At 49.2% G+C, this 19,566-nt stretch overlaps 1 protein-coding gene across 3 annotated transcripts in view; it reads left to right on the forward strand.

The window, feature by feature from the left end:
• Positions 1-19,566, forward strand: part of AGPAT4 (1-acylglycerol-3-phosphate O-acyltransferase 4) — a 137,441-nt gene that overhangs the window by 97,482 nt on the left and 20,393 nt on the right. For all 3 annotated transcript variants that reach the window (XM_037741759.1, XM_037741756.1, XM_017538009.1), the window contains exon 3: positions 8,807-8,976. In XM_037741759.1, the coding sequence (XP_037597687.1) occupies positions 8,807-8,976 (170 nt within the window). The remainder of the gene's footprint in view (positions 1-8,806; positions 8,977-19,566) is intronic.

Here is a 19,566-nt window from a genome sequence, read left to right on the forward strand (position 1 = left end):
TCTGAGCACTGGCGTTGTCAAGAATCTGCTTTGCCCTGCTGCCTGTTGAGAGCAGACCGATCTGGGTGAACGATGTGCTGTGGTGCTACTCCAGTGTTTTCATTATTTTCCCTCTAAGGAGCCTTTTCAGACACGTTTCCCTCTAATCACCTCCCATGACGCGTTAATACTGCAGAGGGACTGTGTGTCGTTCATGTGCTGTGGACATATCTGCGCTTCACACGTAAAAGAGTAAGATTTTTGTCCACCCCACGCCCCCTCCAAGAAACCAGGTTTTGTCCCCCCGAGGCAAAATCACCTCCTAATGTAATCCTGATAGCTTTCAGGAGCTTCGGCCTTCTTGGACCCTGGGCTTCTAGCCTGAGCGCTATCCAATGATGTGGACATGTGCGTGGGAAGAGCAGCTGCTTGGGAGATTCCGGGATGGGACAGGTAGATCTGGGCTCCCAGTTTGGTGACACAGAAAGAAAGTGCTGAAATCTGGTTTTGGCAAAAATGCATATATCAGGGAATTAACTAGAATAGCTAAAAATAAAATACCAAGGTGGGGGGCCACGGTGGCGCACACCTGTAGTCCCAGCGATTTGGGAGGCCAAGGTGGGCAGATCACCTGAGGTCAGGAGTTTGAGACCAGCCTAGCTAACATGGGAAAATCCTGTGTCTACTAAAAATACAAAAATTAGCTGGGCATGGTGGTGGATGCCAATAATCCCAGCTACCCAAGAGGCTGAGGCAGGAGGATCACTTGAACCTGGGAGGCTGAGGTTGCATTGAGCCGAGATCACGCTACTGCACTCCAGCCTGGGCAACAGAGTGAGACTGTCTCAAAAAAATTAGTAATAAAAATAAAATACCAGCAAGTGCCCACAGGAGCCAAGCTCGCTTAGTACTGTGCAGTTAGGAATGCCCCTCCCTGCTTAGAAGAGGGGGCAGAGTGGGGACAAAGGAGGAAACGTAAATGTGGTGCAGCTTGGAGCTAGCTGCGTACTGCACAGAGGGACTGCTTGGTACCGCATCAGAGCCTGCAGGCCATGGGAGCAACAGGCAGCCCGTCCCCCTCGGGAATCCCAGACTGTGTTGAGCACCAGGACACAGGAGACGCACTGGGCTGCGCACGCTGGCCCCTTCACGGCGCTGCTGGGGCCCACTCCACACCTGCAGCTCTTGGGCTAGAGCTGGGCGGCACCTTTCTGTTTATTCTGTGCTGATCGTTTCACTTTGTGTTTTTATTAATTTTTATGCCAGGCACAGAGAGAGTCTTGTGGGCACCCTGTAACATGACGACTGACCTCCAGGTCAGGGTGTTGTGTGAAGGCACAGTCCTGCCTCTTCCAGGCCTCCCTGTGATGTCAGGGGAGGGACCTGGCCCTCCAGCACTGCTACAGGGAGGAATGATACCACATTCGGAAATTTCGTAGCTTTGCTTTTGCATTTTGGATGCTTCTGAGGATGAGCCCTTTAATTTTTAACCTAAATTGTCATCAGTTCAAAGATAAAAGGTTATTATAAATATATAATTCTATGTATCTATTGTTTTCAAGACAACTGTAGCAGGAGTGGTGGCGGGAAACAGAGCCCTCGAACACCGTATGGGGAAGGAAGGAGTTGATTATTGTTATTGCTATTAATACAGCCGGAGCTGAGCGATGGTTCCAAATTACCCAGCTCGCCCAACAAAGGAAGGTCCTGGCTTTATATAGGCTTACACTTTAGATGTTACACGTGGAAGAATCTTAGGTATACAGCCTTAGAAGTTAGATATGAAGATTTACAGCTTTAGGACTCACATGTGAAAAGGCTTCGGGTTTACACTTTCAGGAATCACATATGAAAGGGTTTCAGGTTTACAGCTTGAGGACTCACATGTGAAAAGGTTTCTGGGTTTGATCTTGTTTTAAGTAAAAACAATGCCTTCTGGAGAGCTTCCCCAAGACCAAGCCTGCCACCTACAGGAGGGTGAATCAGGAGGTGCCAGTCGGTCAGGCCTTGCTTCTGTTGAAATGTAGTGTGGCAGTCAAAGGGGAAGTTGATCCCAGATGCCTGGGTCCCCTTCCTCACAATCACCTATATCATTTTATAATTGTTACAATTGGATATAGCTAATGATAATAAGGCCATTTCCCCGTGTAACGTGGCTCCCCTGTCTGCAGCTGTGGGAGGTCCGACCATTGACGTGGGCTTGAACAGTGAACTCTGTAGTCCCAGGGTTTCCATCAGCAGTGTTTGGATTGTGGGGTCTTTCGTACAGCGTCTTTGCCTCCCCTGTTGCAGTGGACTTCTCCATGGCACTTCTCCTGGCATGGGCCGCAGAGAGGAGCTGGGCCCACCTGGTGGAGCGAGGAATGAGCAGGAGCCTTGGGGAATGGGGGGGAGTGGGAGCCCCAGGCCCTCTCTGCCTGCATCAGGGAAGAGCTTTTCTGGAGGCTTGAAGTATTGGGATCTCCAGTGAGTTTAGGGAACCCTGGGATCCAGATCAGAATGGAGCCACGTCTTGCAGCTGCTTAGAGCGGAGTAGGGGCTGAGAACAAGGAGAGCTCTGGGGACAGCGGATTCAGGGCTGCTTGGAAGTGCACTCAGGGCGTGCTTCTTCATTTCTTCCCCGTCTTTCTCTGATTTTAAATTATTTGTTTTGTTTTGGAGTCGAATAGCCACATGTAACTTTTGACTCCCTAAAATGTAACCACTAATAGCCTACAGTTGACTGGAAGCCTGACCAGTAAGGTAAACAGTTGAGTAACACGTGTTTTGTATGTGCGTTACATCTGGTATTCTTACAATAAAGTAAGCTAGAGAAAAGAAAGCATTACTAAGCAAATCATCAAAAAGAGCCAATGTGTGTACTGTTCATAAGTGGAAGTGGATCATCAGAGAGGCCTTCATCCTTGTCATCTTCATGTTGGGTAGGCTGAGGCGGCCAGGAGGAGGGTTGGTCTTGCTGTCTCAGGGGTGCAGAGGCGGAAGAAAATCTAGGGATAAGTGGACCAGTGAAGTTTGAACCCCTGTTGTTCAAAGGTCAGCTGCAGTAGAATCAGGAGAAGGAGAAAGCACTGGCTGCCGCAGGGCTTGTATTCGGTGCTTGAAGTATCTTAGCATCTGCTCTTCATGCCAAACCTTTGAGGTGGGCATTTTAATCTTTCTGTCCTGGGTAAGGAACTGACCACAGCTCTGCCTGAGCTCAAGGTGTGATTTTGCATGCTGATCTTCCTTTTATTTCCCTTCTCTGGCCCCTTGCGCTCCAGTCATCTCTTATATAATCATGGCTTTTAGTGTCTTCAGCAGCTTTAGAGAGTTGCCCTGGGCCCTCGTGTCTGGATTCGGCTCCCAGCCACCCACGTCCCAACTCTGGGGGATAGGCCACAACCCACGCATGTTGGAAATGAACTCAGGAAACATTAGTTGCCATCATTTTCCTCTTCCATCTTTACAAATAGGACAGCAGGGCCTGTCTTCCTTAAGTCCACTTTCCTTTTGTGTATCTACTTCTTTTCCCTATTAGTAATCTCTTAAGCTGACCAGCACAATAGCAAGTATAATAAAACCAAACCTGCGCCTCTGGTTAAGCCTCTTTTTGGCCCCCTGAGTTTTATTCTTTAGTCGGCCCCTGAAATAGCAGGCAATGGTTTGGGGCTTTGCAGAAGTCACCTGCTGTGCTCGGCACCCCCTCCCATCATCACCCTGAAGAACTGGGCACCGGCTCTGTGGGGTTTGTAGAACAGTCAGCAGCAGCTGGCTGGACCAGAAGCAGCCGGGGAGCAGAGCCCGAGTATGATGGCTTTGTAGAGAGATGCGTTCCCTGAGCCCTCAGGGAGCAGCAGAGTCAAAATAACATCTGCAAAATTTGGAAAACTGACATTTTAAAAATATGACAAAAGTTTGAAATACTGCCATATGATGTTGAAGCCCTGGCCGCATCTCTGCGTGGAGCAGCCTTCCCTTCTGTCCTGTGGCCTTTCCCAGGTGGCCGTCCTGGCCAGGACAGGCTTCCTTGGGGGCTCCCTGCAATTCCCTGCAGTGTGTGCACCTTAGAATGCCCTCTCCACACTGTGGTGAGTCTTACGGTCCGTGCATACCCCAGGCCTGGATGGGGTGCCCCCTGTCCTTGGCAGGTGTGGTGGGCACTGCCCTGAGTGGATGTGTCCATGGCTGGGCCACGTGCTCACCCACCCTAAAGGGCAAGACCCGGAGTCTTCAGATCCTGGGATCTCCACGGACCGTGTCCTTCCTCCCCACCCTTCTCCCACTGAGGTCCCTCTTAGGGCTGGTCATTTACAACTTCTGGGCCCCTTTCTAGGGGGTTATAAGCCCTTCCCTTTTTCCTCTTCTCCTGCTTTTATTCTGATTCGATGCATTATTTTTCTTCCCAGATATACTGTTTTTCAATTCACTATCTAGTGGCTCGAATTCTTGTAATGTTAAAGCCTTGGTTGCTTTTTCTGGGTGTTTAATGTGTGTTACTTTGGATGCCTAAACAAGAAGGTAAATGTTTCAGGGGTGCTATGTTCTGAATCCATCCCCCAGAGTCATGTGTTGGAAACTTAATTCCCAATACAACAGTGTTGCGATGTGGGGCCTTTAAGAGGTGGTTAGGCTGTGAGGGCTCTGCCATGGTTCATGCCATTATTTCAGGAGTAGGCCAGTTATTCAGAGAGTGGGTTCCCGCTAAGAGGATGAGTTCAGCCTCTTTCCCTATTTCTCTCTCTTGAGCACATGCTTGCTTGCCCTTCTGCCTTCCCCCATGGGATGACACAGCAAGAAGGACCTTGCTAGATGCAGGCCTCTTGACCTTGGACCTCCAGCCTCCAGAACCGTAAGAAATAAATCTCTGTTCTTCATAAATTACCCAGTCTCAACTGAGGAAACATCTCTCAGTCAGGGTTCAACAAGAGAAGCAAAGCCGCTGGGAGATCAGTGTACATCATCTCATTGGCCTTATTCGACTGTGGGGGCTGGTCTAGCAGTCTCTGTAGGGCTGTTGTATCTGCATGTGATGCTGGAGCTTGCAGTCCACAGGGCGGGCAGGCAGTCAGGAAGGGGTGATGCATATAAAGTGGGAGAGATAAGATGTTGTAACCACCAAGCACAAGCTGGAGCCTCATAAGAACTTGTATCAGTTCTTTTGCATCTGGCATCGATGGTGTGGATGTCCTGCAGAAGCTGGGATCTTTGTCACAGAGATAAATGCAAGCGCCTGGCCTGGGATTCAGAGAAGCTGGTGGGGGATCCAGGGGAAGGAGGAGCAGTGGCAGGCGTGGCTGCTGCTTCGCACTGATGAATCAGCAGATCAGCACAAAGGTGCGTGACCTACAAAGTGGTGCTGTTTCCTTTTCACCGTCCAAACCTCCCAAGAGTGTCTCTTGGGAATATCCAAGAAAGGGAAGTCTGGGAAATGTAGTCCAGGCCAGCTTGGTGAACATACTCCAAAGCCATGTAGAGGAATTTTCTATTTTCTTGTACATACTTCTGGGTCGTTTGAATCATTTTACATGACAGTATAAATGTGTTTCTCTGAATTAAAATGTGAAATCATTTGATAAAAAGAAAAATGGGCCAGGCGTGATGGCTCATGCCTGTAATCCCAGCACTTTGGGAGGCATCTAGAAGTTTGAGATCAGCTGTGGTCCCAACTACTCAGGAGCCTGAGGTGGAAGCATCGCTTGAGCCCAGGAGGTTGAGGCTGCGGTGAGCGGTATATGATTGGGCCACTGCATTCCAGCTGGGGTGACAGAGTGACACACCATCTCAAAAAAGAAAAAGAAAAAAAGAAAGAAAAAAGGGAAATAAAACTCTTTTATCCAGTGAGGTTCAGAGTGTAGTTGTCTATTTAACAGCCTACTGAGATGAGTGAGAAATTTGATCTTCCCCTGTCTGGTCCCAGCACTGCCCCCTCTCTCTGCTGACACGGTCACCCCCTAACTGGCCTCCCTATTCCAGTCTGTTCCTGTTTCAGTCAGAGTGATTTTTTTTTCAAATGCAAATTGGATGTTGGTGTGTCTATTTAAAAATGCTCCAGTGGTTTTTTAATTGTCTTTAGAATGAAATCATAAATCCTAACTCTTTACTCTGGTAACCCAGAAGTCTCTGCGATGCTGTCTCTCTGGGTTTCTCTCCATCTGCCTCTGTCTCCCGTCCTTCCTCTCCCCTTCAGTGGTCACAGAGCCTTTGTGTGTGATAAAATTATTATGCATATAATAGTAATTTAAAAGCTTGTATTGATTGCCTACTATGCCCAATATCATGCTAGGTGTCTTGAATCCATACTCTATTTAATATCCACAGCGTCTCTAATGGCATTTACCTATCCCGATTTTAGAGAAGGGGGACGCTGGGAAACACACCAGAAGTCTCACGACTAGTAAGTGTCTCCACCAGGACTGGTGGAGACATGCCTGGATGTGTCTGACTCCCAAATCCACAAGGATGATATTCAGCAGCCATCCTCTCAACAGGCCTTTCTCCTTTCCCTGTGACGTTGTTCTGTGGTGTGTAGCTGTCTTTTCCCTGGGCTGTAAGCTGGGGGGGAGCCGGGATCGCAGCTGAATGTGTGCTCATCTCCTGTACTTCGCAGAGTGTCCACACGCGTTAAGTAATCATGCGGCGTTTGTTAAAAGCATCCATGTGCGTGGCACTTACTGAGTCTTGGAGTCGAGGCTAAGGTCAGGGTGAACCACACAGTACAGTCGCTGTCTCGTGGCCCCTGTGCTCTGTATACAATGATACAGAGCTCTGTATATAGTGACTCACGCCATAGTCACAGCTGTGATAGGGCTGTGGAGGGTGCCGGGGAACATGTGAATGGAGTGGGGTGGTGGGAACTGGCCTTGGGGAGGGAGTCCCACGCAGAGGCATTTGACCTGTGACCCTTAGGAAATGTGACTCTCTTGGAAGGTTCAGCTTTGTCTCCCAGACTCCCCGCAGAGTTGTGCTTTGGTGCTTATCTGCTCTCCTTGGTCAGTAAGGGAAGAGACTGACCCTTCCCATCCTTGTGCCTAGAAAAACTCAGCACAGCGCTACAGGCGTCTGTCTACCCCATGCTAACACGTTGTCCCTCCATCCCTTCATCAGGCTGCCCTGCCAGGCTGCATGTTGTTACCCTGCCCAACTCCCACCTGCTGGCAAACTCCCACAACCAACTCCCAGGAGGCGTCACTCTTCCTTGACTTGTGCTTCTGCTTCCACCAATGCTGTGGCCTGGTGGACAACTGAATGGCGGCTTGATGTTTTCTCACTTCCCAGAATTAGGTAGACGCTTTTTTATGGTTCACTTCTGGTGAAGGAAGGGGAGTGGTTTTGTTCATTTTTAAGGATATGGATAGCTTCAGTTTTCTGGGAGCTTACAATGTGCTCTATACTGAGCACATACTCTGTGTTACGCACTTTACGCTCACAAAACCCTTTGGGGCAACCCCATTCCAAAGATGAAGACACCGTGGTGTTGTAAGGTTAATTTGTTCAAAGTCCCACGGGGCTAACTGCTTAGAAACTGGACTGCAATGTCTTCTAGAGGGCTCTGGTGCTCCACATCTAGCCTTCAGCCTCCAGCCTGGAGGAGAGAGGTTTCCAAGGACAGCCACTTGAGCTATAGCACTAGGCTCATCTGGAGTCAAGGTCAAATCCACCTGCCTTTATATGTATGTAGGGTGGGGATAGGGTGGGGAGGGAGTGAGTCCTCTGCTACATGCGTGCCCCACTAACCGGTGATTTAAAAAGGTGGGCACATGGCCGGGTGCGGTGGCTCACGCCTGTAATCCCAGCACTTTGGGAGGCCAAGGTGGGAAGACTGCTTGAACCCAGGAGTCTACCCTGTAGGCAACATGGCAAAACGTCTCAAAAAAAAAAAATACCAAAAAAGTAGCCGGGCCTGGTGGTGCAGGCTTGTAGTCCCAGCTAGTTGGGAGGCTGAGGTGGGAGGATCACTTGAGCCTGGGAGGTTGAGGCTGCAGTGAGCTTTGATCACACCACTGTACTCCAGCCTGGGTAACAGAGCAAGACCCTGTCTGGAAAAAAAAGGAGGGCAGGGAGGAGGCACGACCCTCGCAGAGCACTAAGGTGCCACCCCCTACTGAACACCATCATCTTTGAGTAAATTTCAAAGCCGATCACCCACATTCAACTGTTTTTCTGGACAGTTTCTACCATAGAGGCTTTTCCTGAGTCTGCTAGATTGGGAATAAGTCCCCTGGATGGGAGGTATCCCTGAAGAATAAACTACAAGTGGGCATCATTGCCTAAAAAAGGAATCTTTTTGCAAGCCCCTGCAAAGAATATTTTAATGGTTCTGTTCAGGCCCGCGTGTGGTAGCTCTCGCTCCCCTGCCCTGCAGGTGCTGCGGTCCCTGCTCCTGGTACCCCCATCCTCCATTCCTCCCTGTGCCCTCAAGTGTCAGAAGTGGGAGAGGAAAGTTGGGTATTTAATATTCTTTGATGGAGTTTATAAGTATCCCAATTAGTCATTTTCCAGGATATTACGAACTCTGTACCTCATCACATGCTGCCTTACAAGGACGTGAATTCTTGACGGATTCTGGCTTTGTGATTTATTTTCCCCCAAGGTACTTAATCAAGGAATGGAAGTCGTTTGCCTTCTCTAGGCCCCCTCCTTTTCTTCCCTGGAGAAAGTTGTGAAGTCTTTCTTGTTTTGCCTTCTGCTTCTGAACCCTCTCGAGGACCAAGGTCTGTGCTGCAATGACCCAGAACTTTGCCCCAGCAGTTGCTTTCTCCCCCAGCTGGGAGGGCAGAGCCCCACTCTCAGCAGAGCCCCAGGACAAGGCTGCGTGACGTAAACATCTGTCTGTTATGGTTTGTTCCAGAGCTGGTGATGCTGCTGGAGTGGTGGTCGGGCACGGAATGCACCATCTTCACGGACCCGCGCGCCTACCCCAAGTATGGGAAGGAAAATGCCATCGTGGTTCTCAACCACAAGTTTGAAATTGACTTTCTCTGTGGCTGGAGCCTGTCCGAACGCTTTGGGCTCTTAGGGGTAAGTCGGAGACGCATTCACCCCTGCCTCACACATGTCTCTGGGTCAGCGCCACCACCTGCCCTTTGCTCTTGGTCATTCAGAACTTGCAGAAGAATCAACAGAGTTTCTACTTGACGAAATGTTGCTAATAAGCTGCATTTTACTCTTGCTTGGAGTCAGGCTTAACAGCTTCTTTTGGGCGATCATAAGAGGTACTCAACCATTGCTCCTGCTGGGCATTTTACATGCGATTCATTTATCTAATCCTTACAGCAACATGAATAGATGACGTGCCACACTCTGTTTTTTAAAAAAACTAAGTTATATAGAGCTTAAATATTTGGCTCAGAGTCACACAGCTGTAATTAGATTTGGATTTCACTCCCATCCATATTTCTCAATTCCATGCTTTACTGCCTCTTTGGCTAACAGGCAGACATCACCTCTGCATTTTGATCATTGAAGGCTTAAGAACTTTGAGTCCCTAAGTGAGAGGGTGAGCTGCAGAATTTATAATTTTTCTGAAATTCTGTTTTTCTCCCAGCTAGTTTGATTCCTTGCCCGGAGCTTGCGTGCCTTTGGAACTGGCTCTCTTCAGTTGACTTTTGTCATCTGTTAACACACTGCGGTGTCTAGCAGTTGAGCCTCTGTCGCATAGCTGAATCAAAGTCATCTGTGGCACTTGGGTATTCCAGTAGGAATGAAGTGTACATTGGAGCAGGGGCAGGAAAGGTCCTAAGAGTTTGTACCAGAACTTGGAGGTCAGGTTTTGCACCTGGGGACAATGCCCCTTACAGAGAAGGGGTAGCCCCTGAAGGCAGAATCATGGTGTTTAGAAGATTGGAGATGGGGGCTGTGAGGCCATGGAAGACAGATGGGACTAGAAGATTTGGTGGGTCTGATTCCTGGAGGCAGGTAAAGGCAAACTCCTGCCCACCATTTTCTCCTTTAGTTTTCCTATTTATTCTCCCAGTGCGAACTTGATATCTGTATGTGTGTATGCACGTGTGTGTGTACACACGTGTGTGTGTGTGCAAATATATTTCTAGGAACAAGAGCAAACATTCTAGTAACCAGCATTCTCTGATATGGAGAGCTTGGCAGGGATCTGAGTTACAGCTTTGTGGATTTATTCTCTCTGATGAGAGATTGCCCCTTAGAAATTTATAGTCCTAACCCCGTCCTGGATGCCAGGGATGAATGACAGGGTTCTCCTGCCCAGGAGGAAGGTATGGGGTACCGGTGTGACTTTACTGTGGGTCACCTGTCTCACCACCATTACAGCTAGGCTTTCTGAGGTGCCAGCGTCTCCTGGAACTCAGACAGTAGTTTAGAGGCAGCCGGTGATTTTCCAGGCTTTGTAAATAGCTCTTGGTAGTGTTCATGCTTAGAATGTGAAAACTTCCATAATTCATGGAGCAGGAGTCCCTGAGGCACAGCAGAAAGCCTATTGAACTTGGAGCTGCCTTCCAATTCCTGCTTGCCCTGTGGTGGCGTTACGCCCATAAGCTCCCTGTGTGTGCTGTTCACCTTACTTCTATAATTTCTAATCCTTAGATATTATTATCCACATTTCATAAATCGCCAGAGCCTCAGTTTGGCTGAGTGATTTGCCCGAGGACGATAGCTCTTAAGTCTGATTTCAAAGTTTCTGCTCTTTCCCGGAAGATGTTGGGGCCACAAAAGCAGGGGCCCTGGGGCCCAAGACCCGCTCCAGAAACAGGGCCCTGACCACCCTAAAATGGCCCAGACCGGCTGCAGTCAGGACCGGGTCTCTAATGCCTTCCTGGCTCATGATGTGCAAAGGCCTCATTCTGAGGGGTGCATGTCACCCGCACCTTCACAGAGTTGGGGATGGAGCCGCAGGAGCTGGCAGAGCAGGGCCATGCACAGAGGTGCCGGAGAAGCACCCAGATGCCCAGCACCAGCAGGCACAGGGACAGGCACAGATGAGGGAGAACAATGAGCCCACAACACGTGCAGGGAGGGACCCAGGCCCAGAGAGGGGACATGGTGCACAGAGAGGAAGAAACTTTCATGGAGAGGGAATTTAATCTCAGCACCATTTAGGGTTTTACTCCCAAAGGTTTTGAAATCCCTGATCACTTTACAAGTCTGCGCGTAGGGGTGGGAGTGCTGATGGCCAGAAGGTGAATCCACAGCACGCCCACCCTGCCTGCAGCATGGGGACCGCACCTCCCCACTTCTGATTTTGTCAATGATGCTGTATTTATAGGACTTCACTCATTTCTGTGAACACCAAACAACTCATGCTGTATGTAAGGGGGTCTGAGCCCTGCCACTGATGGTGGAGACCGCTCTTAGGTGTTTAGAGTCTTTGGGGGCTCCACTTGCAGGTGACGTAGGCAGGTCTGAGAGCCTGGGGCCAGGGCGATGCCTCTTCTGTTCTCACTGGAATTTTGGGAGCCTTGCTCATTGGGGACCTTGGGGTTTCTAGATTCTTGCTAAAGTACTTCCTTAGCCCCTGAGTCTTCTCTTCTGCAAACACCATAGAAACAGCCCGTGCTTGCTGTGCATTCTCACAAAGCAAGGTGCTACACAGAGCAGGTGCCCTGAGAGGACGGGGGAGGGCAGGCACGTGGGGGGCGCTGGCCGGCGCCAACGGGAGCCGCCAGCGTGTGTCCTCCCAGGGAACCCCCTCCCCACGTCACAGGGAACAGCTTTGCCATCTACTGGAGGAGCCGCGGCCCCTGACAGTGGGTGACGTTGCCTGGTGCTCGTCTCGGCTGCCCTGGAAGGGGTAAGGAACAGCATTGCGTTATATTCATGGTTCAGCAGCAGCTTTCGTGTTCAGTGACCTTCAGGAAAAAAAGAACACCTCATTCATCTCTCTGCTTTTTCTTAAATAACATAATTTTGAGATCCTTCTGGAGTCTGCAGAATTTGCTTTTTAAAGAGGAAGGGAACAGAATAAGGTTCCTGACCAGGCACTTTTCATCCTCACCTGTAACAGCCCAAAAGGAAAAGAGTTTAAATTGAAGTCAGTGAAATTTGCAGAAATTCGTGACAGTGGCATTATTGAATGTAAAATAGGATTTTGGGGGAAGTAACAGAATTGTCTTTTTACCAGAGAGGCTTTCAGCCTTGTAGATACCCTCGGGGTCCCATGTGGCCACTGCTCACTGCACTGCCTGTCCCCAGAGGCTCTGGTTCTCCTGGGAGCCGGTGCTTCCTGGCATGTGCCAGGGCTCCGAAGGCTTTGGTTGATCTTGGAGTTGCACGCTGAACCTTTCCACCTTGGAGATGAGAGTGACATGCTGGCAGCTGGGGCACAGGTCACTAAGGTGCCCAACAGACCGTGGTGTGCAAGCACAGGTCAGCTTCCTGAGGCTTCAGGTCCCTGTTTGCTTATCTTTTTTCCTTAGCAGGCCCCGGCTGGTTACGTAAGAGCATGATCATCCTGTCTGGGCAGCGCCAGGCCCTGGCAAGCATTCCATGAGCAGTAGCTATTATTATATTCTCAATATTTATCTGCTGGGCCAACTGGAATATTTGTCTTCAGATCATTAAAGAAGCCATATGGGTTAGTTATCCATGGCAATGGGACGAGACCCAAAACATAGTGGCTGAAAACAACAAGTGTCCATAAACGTTCCCTGGCTTGTGTGGTCAGGAATGCAGGTGCAGCTGAGCGGGGGCGCTGGCAGGGTCTCTCGGGAGGGGCAGTCCGCCACTGCTGGGGGCTGTGTGTGATCTGCCTCCAAGCTTGCTCATGGGTTTGTTGCCCAGTCTCCATTCCTCACCACACAGGCTTGTTTTAAAACAGTGTTTCCCGGGATATGGCAACTGAGCCCTGGAGGGTGAGCCATGCTAGAGAGAGTGAGCAGGTACCCGGGGCCGGAGCTGCGGGGCTTCTGTAACCGGGACCTGGGAGAGACCTCCCATCCCTTCTGTCCGTACTGGCTGTTGGAAGTGGATCAGTAAGCACAGCCCGTGCTCCAGGGATGTGGGGTGGGATGCACAGGGGCGCGGATGCCAGGAGGCCAGGATCACAGGGCCCCTTGGTGGCCCCTACCCCACAGTGACATGACATTTAGTCTGAGACCTTCCCTTGCCCCTCTTCATAAATATATAATACAGCTGGGCCTGAACACAGATCAGAATGTTGTATTTCTGGCCTGGCACAGTGGCTCACGCCTGTAAGTCCAGTGGTTTGGAAGGCCACAGTGGGAGGATGGCTTGAAGCCAAGAGTTTGAGACCAGCCTGGGCAACATAGTGAGATCCCCGTTTCTATAAACATAAATCAATAAATAAAACAGCAAAAAAATAGCAGCATTGCATTTCTTTGCCCGGAGAAATGTGAGAGGAGGAGAGTGGCATCATCCTTCCTAGGCAGAGGGCCTGTGTGTGAGGTTGCCCATAAAGCCTTGTACTGCCTCTTTAAACAGAAGGATTTTTCAATGATGATGATGATAGCAGTTGATAACCTTCAAAATATGTGTCTGGCAAGTATTGAGTGTGTGTGGTTCTGCAGGAGACCCTGTAATGCCACACAGCACTGTTCACCCGCCTTCCCCCAGCTTCTTCACACACACGCGCTTGTCAAGTGCTCTTTTTCTAAAGAGAAGTCAGGAGTCTCCAGAAATGGAGGGGTGTTTCCAGCAGACATGCCCACCATGTGGTCTGGTCAGCTCTGTAGGGTGAGCTGACGGAGCTCTTGCACCGTCCTCACCGCTGGCACCACCTGAGTGTATGGCCGATGCCCTCTGCTGCCCGCCATCAGGCGCATTCATTCTCAACTCTGCAGGCACGGACCTCACACCAGGAGTGGGCAGGGACGCTACCCTCTTCTCTTACCGTTTACCGGTTTGGCAGGTGTGCTGGGATCTGGAATCACATGGATGAGGAACTTGAGAGAATGGCGACGGCTGAGGTGGGCAGGCGAATCACCGGCCGGGAGGAAGTGGGCAGCTCACGGGTTCATACCGACAGCATCCTGGAAGTGGTCGTGCATGCTCATCTTTGAGAGTCCAGCCCCACACTGGACACAACGGGTCTTCCTTTTTGTTGACCAGGATTCTTTGGCAGCGTCTTTAACAAGCCAGGGTCTGATCCCACCGATCCTGAAGCCAGGGTTGTTGAAAGCGCCGGGCTGTCTCTTCCTGTGCGCGGCCCTCAACCAATGGTCACAGCCTGTGCTGCCTGCCGCACCGCCTCGGTATCACCCCACGAACCCCGCCTTCCTCACTCCCTCCCGCTTTGTGTTTAGCACCCTCCAGTGCCCCATCACCTGTGCTTCCTGCAGCTGTTCAGCAAGCACCTATTGGCTACAGACGCAGGGCAAGGCCAATGGCTATTACTTTCTGCCCTGGGGACGTCTTGTTTTCCCACCTGCCCCATAATGCCTCTGCTCTGTCGTCCCATCTGCAAGGCTGGCGCCATCCCACAAGGACTGCGCTGCCCGTTCAGAAGAGAAACTGGGAAGGGGCCATGAGGACTTGTGTCCAGGCAGGTGGATAAGGGCTTTGTACGGGAAGCTGCTCTCCCAGCTGTTTGTCCTGGCGGCCGTGACCATGACTCCTCAAAGCAGAGCCAGGAGGGATCAGTATCCTGCTGGTTCAGGCCTCCACGTTGGTCCTCTGAACGGCCCTCCTCTCCTCTCTGCACATTCGCACGCCTGTCCAACCCAGAATGGTTTGGAGCCTGGGAAAGTGGGGGAGGTTGGCTGGAGGAGGCCAGTCAGGGGTGCAAGGGCCCTGCGTACTCTGCCCCACGTGGCTGGAGGCTAAGTCTCTAATTCCAGTCTGAGGTGAATGCTTAGAGAGTGCTTTCATTTTGTGTTTGCTTTATGCATTTCCCCTGCAGCTGTGACTAATTGTGGAACAGGGTTCATTTTGTTCTGAGACTCTCTTGAGGTTTTTCGGGTAGTGTAAGGTCTACAGTGTTTTCCTCTCAGCATCAGAGAAAGCAGAAAGCAAGAGAAAGGAACGCAGTGTGAGCGAGGCCAGGCACACTTATGCTACTGCAGTCGGCAACAATGGAGTCTGTAATCCCAATACTCTGGAAGGTCAAGGCGGGGTGGATCACAGGAGGTGAGGAGTTTGATACCAGCCTGGCCAACATGACAAAACCCCATCTCTATTAAAATTACAAAAAATTAATTGGGCATGGTGGCAGGTACCTGTAAGCTCAGTTACTCAGGAGGCTGAGATGGGAGAATCGTTTGAAGCTGGGAGGCGGAGATTACAGCGAGCTGAGATTGCACCACTGCACTCCAGCCTGGCGGCATAGCAAGACTCCGTCTCAAAAAAAAAAAAAAAAAAAAGCAGAATGTAATCTCTCACCTTTTGATGCACACACACGCACACGCACACGCATGCATGTGTGCACACAAACTGGTTCATTACAGGTATTGATCGACTTATGACCTATGCAACTTACGACCATTCGACTTTACGACCACAATCGCTAGCACAACTGCTCCGCTGTAGGTTTTTGGAAACACTACAGTACAACATTTTGATGTGTATCAAGAATATCGCTACCGCCTGGGAGGCTGTGACGACAAAGTGCATGAATGGCATCTGGAAAAATTGTGTTAAGAGCTAAGTTAATGATTTTGACGGATTTGACAGTGAACATGAACTTGAAACGATTCGGGAAAAAATAGTAAAACTCGCTAAAGACCTTTCTTTGGAGTGTGAAATGGAAGATGTCAAAGAGTTGCTAGACAAAGAATCCGGAGAACTTACAAATGAAGAGCTGATCGAACTGGAAGAAGAAAGAGTGGCGGAAGAAGAAAGAAGAGAAGCAGAGAAAGAAGAGGAGGAGCCAGAAAGAAAGTTCACAACTAAGGGATTATCAGACGGTTTTTCTTTACTGAATAAACTTCTTATACATTTCGAAGCAATGGACCCAAACGTCGAACAATTTGCAAGGATTGAACGGATGGCGCACGATGTGTTTCGTCCGTATCGTGAAATTTATGAAGAAAAAAAGAAACATACAATTCGGACAAAGCCTACCATGTTTATGAAAAAACCAAGTCTGGTAACCCCAACTGCTGCCTCAGATGACGACATCAACGATCCGCAGCCAAGTACCAGCGGCCAATAAAATGTTTCGTACATGTTTATATATTTTGATATGTTTTGCAATTGGGAAAATGTTTCCTATGGTATTTTTTACACCTGTATTTTGTATTTTTGTATGCACCTGTATTTTGTAATTTTGTATGTTTTGCAAATATTAAACCAGTTGTACTGGTAATGCAGTGTTTTACTTAAACCTCACGAATGTAAAAATAAACAAAATGGTGTAGAGATGATACAAATGGCATAAAATGAACAAAGAAAATTATGATATATAACAATAATGAAAGAAAATTATGATAAAATATGACTTAAAGATTTTTATAACATCATTTCACAGTACTGTACATACAGGTATTGATCGACGTACGACCTATGCAACTTAAGACCATTCGACTTTACGGCCACAATAGCTAGCCACGACTGCTCCGCGTCTGGCAGCACAAACTTTGCCCAGCTGGGCGTACGACAGTGCGGACCAGCTTTCGGCAGCACTACCATCTCCGTGTGCACCATTTCAACTGTACATATAGCCTACTCAACTTACGACCAAATTGTGTTATGACTGGTCTGTCAGAACCAATCATGGTCGTAAGTCGAGCACTGGCTGTATTTTGAGCGCCAGTCTTTTCAGCATTTGGCTGTAACTCAGGGGAAGATTCCAGGCCCATACCATCCTCTCTCGCGCACACCTTTCTTTCCAGGAGGGTGTACAACAACTTACTGGCGGGGTTTAGTGGTGGAAATGGAACACAGAAACGGAAAGCGTTCTGCTTGTCCCTTCCCACAAGACTGGGAAGCCTCAAGGCTTCAGATCTTCAACCCAAGGCTGCTCCGTCTGTGCAAAGGTATCGATTAAGAAGCCCTCTTATGCCAGGCTCTGAATTTTGTGTTCTTGGCACCTGCACAGTGCCTGGCATAGGGGCTTTTTAATCAACACTTTTGCATGGACAGAGCAGCGTTGGGTTGAAGATTGTGAGCTTACGTACCACACATCAGAATGGAGGCTGCACTGTCGGGATACTTGTGAGGACTAGGGAGTGATCAGGCCCGATGGCTGGTCTGGGCTCCAGGGAACTGAAACATTTGCTACAGTGTCTCTAGCTGGTAGTCAAGAAAACAGTCAGAGGACTCAAGGGTGGGCTGTTTAGCCTGCTTTATTGTTAAGGAACATCTCGCCTCTTTTCCAAGTTCTACTTAAGCTACCTCATTTTATATATTTAGTAGAAGTAAATCACCTTGAGTGAACCCAAATGACTAACTGGTGGCCATACTGGCAAACTTCAGGAATGACTGGACGTTTGCAATCAAAGCTGGCCATAGAGCCTCAGCCCTGAGGGGTTCCTTGCTGGTGTTAGTGGGGGCAGAGGCTTCGCAGGAGCAGGACACCCTGCTGCTCCCGCCATGCTCCATGCACACCGGGGCTTGGAATCTTCGCTCTATGCCTTGGCGGGTAGCCATTTTGGAGAAGACCTTAACTAGATTGGCCTCATTCTGATCTGTTTTCACCCCAGAGGCTGTCGAGCTTCAGAATGTCAGGGTTGCGGTACCAGGTCTCAGTCCCACTCTGCATCGGCTCTTTCCAGTGCCCAGGGTCTCTGCAAGGGCTGGCCCACTTGCCAGAGGTACTGACCAGGTCGTGGTGCTGGCTGCTGCCCTGAGCCGTGGGGGTCTCAGGATGCGCCGCTCAACTAGATCAGCCCCAAGCAGCTGCCCTAAGACCACTCTCTCACTGTCTCTCTCCATAGTGGGGTACTCCATATGAAAACTTTAGATTGTCTAAATATGCCTGCATCTAGACAGCTCTGTTGCTAAATCTAACTCATCAGTAAATCCTTTCAGGTTGACCTCCGAAATAAATCCAGAATTGATGAATTGGTATATTTTCTTGTACATTCTCTTTGAAAGCTGTTGGCATCACACGTGGAAACCTCTGCTTGGCCTCCAATTGGGAGGGCAATGATAGTTATAGCATATTGAGCCTGTTCCCTGGGGAGCTGTCAGCATACTGTCATAGTACTTTCTAGTCTCTTTGTCACAAGTGAGTCAGCTCAGGCACTCCCTGTACAGGTTACCTATTCAATTGTGCTTGAATAAATGTAATCTATTGTTACCATTACACTAAAGCATGGCTTAGAAAATGGGTTGAATAAGGAGACATTCAGCACTGCTTGCTCTGTGATGAAAATAATGTTATTGAACACCCATGACAGTCTCAACTGTGTGGATTTGTAGATGTTTCCATACATGATTCAATCTGTACAGGGACTCCAGGGGATATGTATTGTCTTCCTCATCACGTAGAGGGGAACAGAAGTTCAGGAAGGCTGAGGATCTTGAGCACAGTCACACAGTGGGTCGTGGTGGAAGCTGGTTAGAAGCAGGACTGTCTCATTCCAGAGCTTTTCAGGCAACCCCGCCAGGGAAAGGCAATCGAGTGACGTTTCTTCAGTTTGGAAGGTGAAAGTTTCTACCTTAATATTTTAGCACATTTCTTACCAAACATAATTAACATCAAAACCTAGGTGTATTGATAACATTCAAAATTTTAAGGCTGAAAGATGGATTACATCAGTATAAGGAAAGGTACGTCTCTTCTGTTCCTTTTGATCATGTAATCCCAGCACTTTGGGAGGCTGAGGCGGGAGGATCACAAGGTCAGGATTTTGAGACCAGCCTGACCAACATGGTGAAACCCCATCTCTACTAAAAATACAAAAATTAGCCGAGCATGGTGGTGCACACCTGTAACCCCCCAGCTACTCAGGAGGTTGAGGCAGGAGAATCACTTGAACCTAGGAGTTGGAGGTTGCAATGAACTGAGATCACACCACTGCATTCCAGCCTGGGGGAGAGTGAGACTCCCTTCTCAAAAAAAAATAATAATAATAATCAGCTTTTGCGCTGTCCCAAGGGTGGCAGCCTGCTGACTCCTCTATGGTGTTGTACGATATATGGTGCACACCATAACCCACGGGACGTGTCTTCTGTGGGGCGTCTAAACAGTTTTTGGTGACCTAACAGGGATGGAAATAGAGAGTCCCATCCCAGGTGACCATCTGTGGTCACCCACATCACTGTCAAAGTTGTCGTTTCCTTTTAGCAGCAGGTCATCAGAGGCCAGCCACTAGGACCCACTGGGCTCTTGCAGGATAGAAGTGTGAATAGGACATCTCCATGAGAGCGCTTTTCCCCAGCAGAAGCCATGACGGATTGCGTGGGGCCTCTCACCTTCCCAGGGCCAGCGGCTACTTCTCTAGAGCCTCCTGGCTACAGAACCAATCATCGTGTATAGCTCCTTCATATTGCTACATGTTTGGAATGAGTTCAGGTAAATATAATTTAAAACAATATCACGGGCACCGCACATGGTAAGCCTCACACCTACACCGGTGAGTTCACTCACCCACGAGGATGTGCCTGGCTTCCTCTGGGGCAGCGCTTCTGATTTTACAGCTAAGTTCTCTTGGAGAGAATCTGCATGTTGGATTTGTATGAAAAACAAATTCCATCAGAAAACGGAGATGCTAAACTTGGAAGGTATCTGCCTTTTCT

This window comes from Cebus imitator, unplaced genomic scaffold (genome assembly GCF_001604975.1).
Source record: "Cebus imitator isolate Cc_AM_T3 unplaced genomic scaffold, Cebus_imitator-1.0 Scaffold6, whole genome shotgun sequence".
NCBI lineage: Eukaryota > Metazoa > Chordata > Mammalia > Primates > Cebidae > Cebus > Cebus imitator.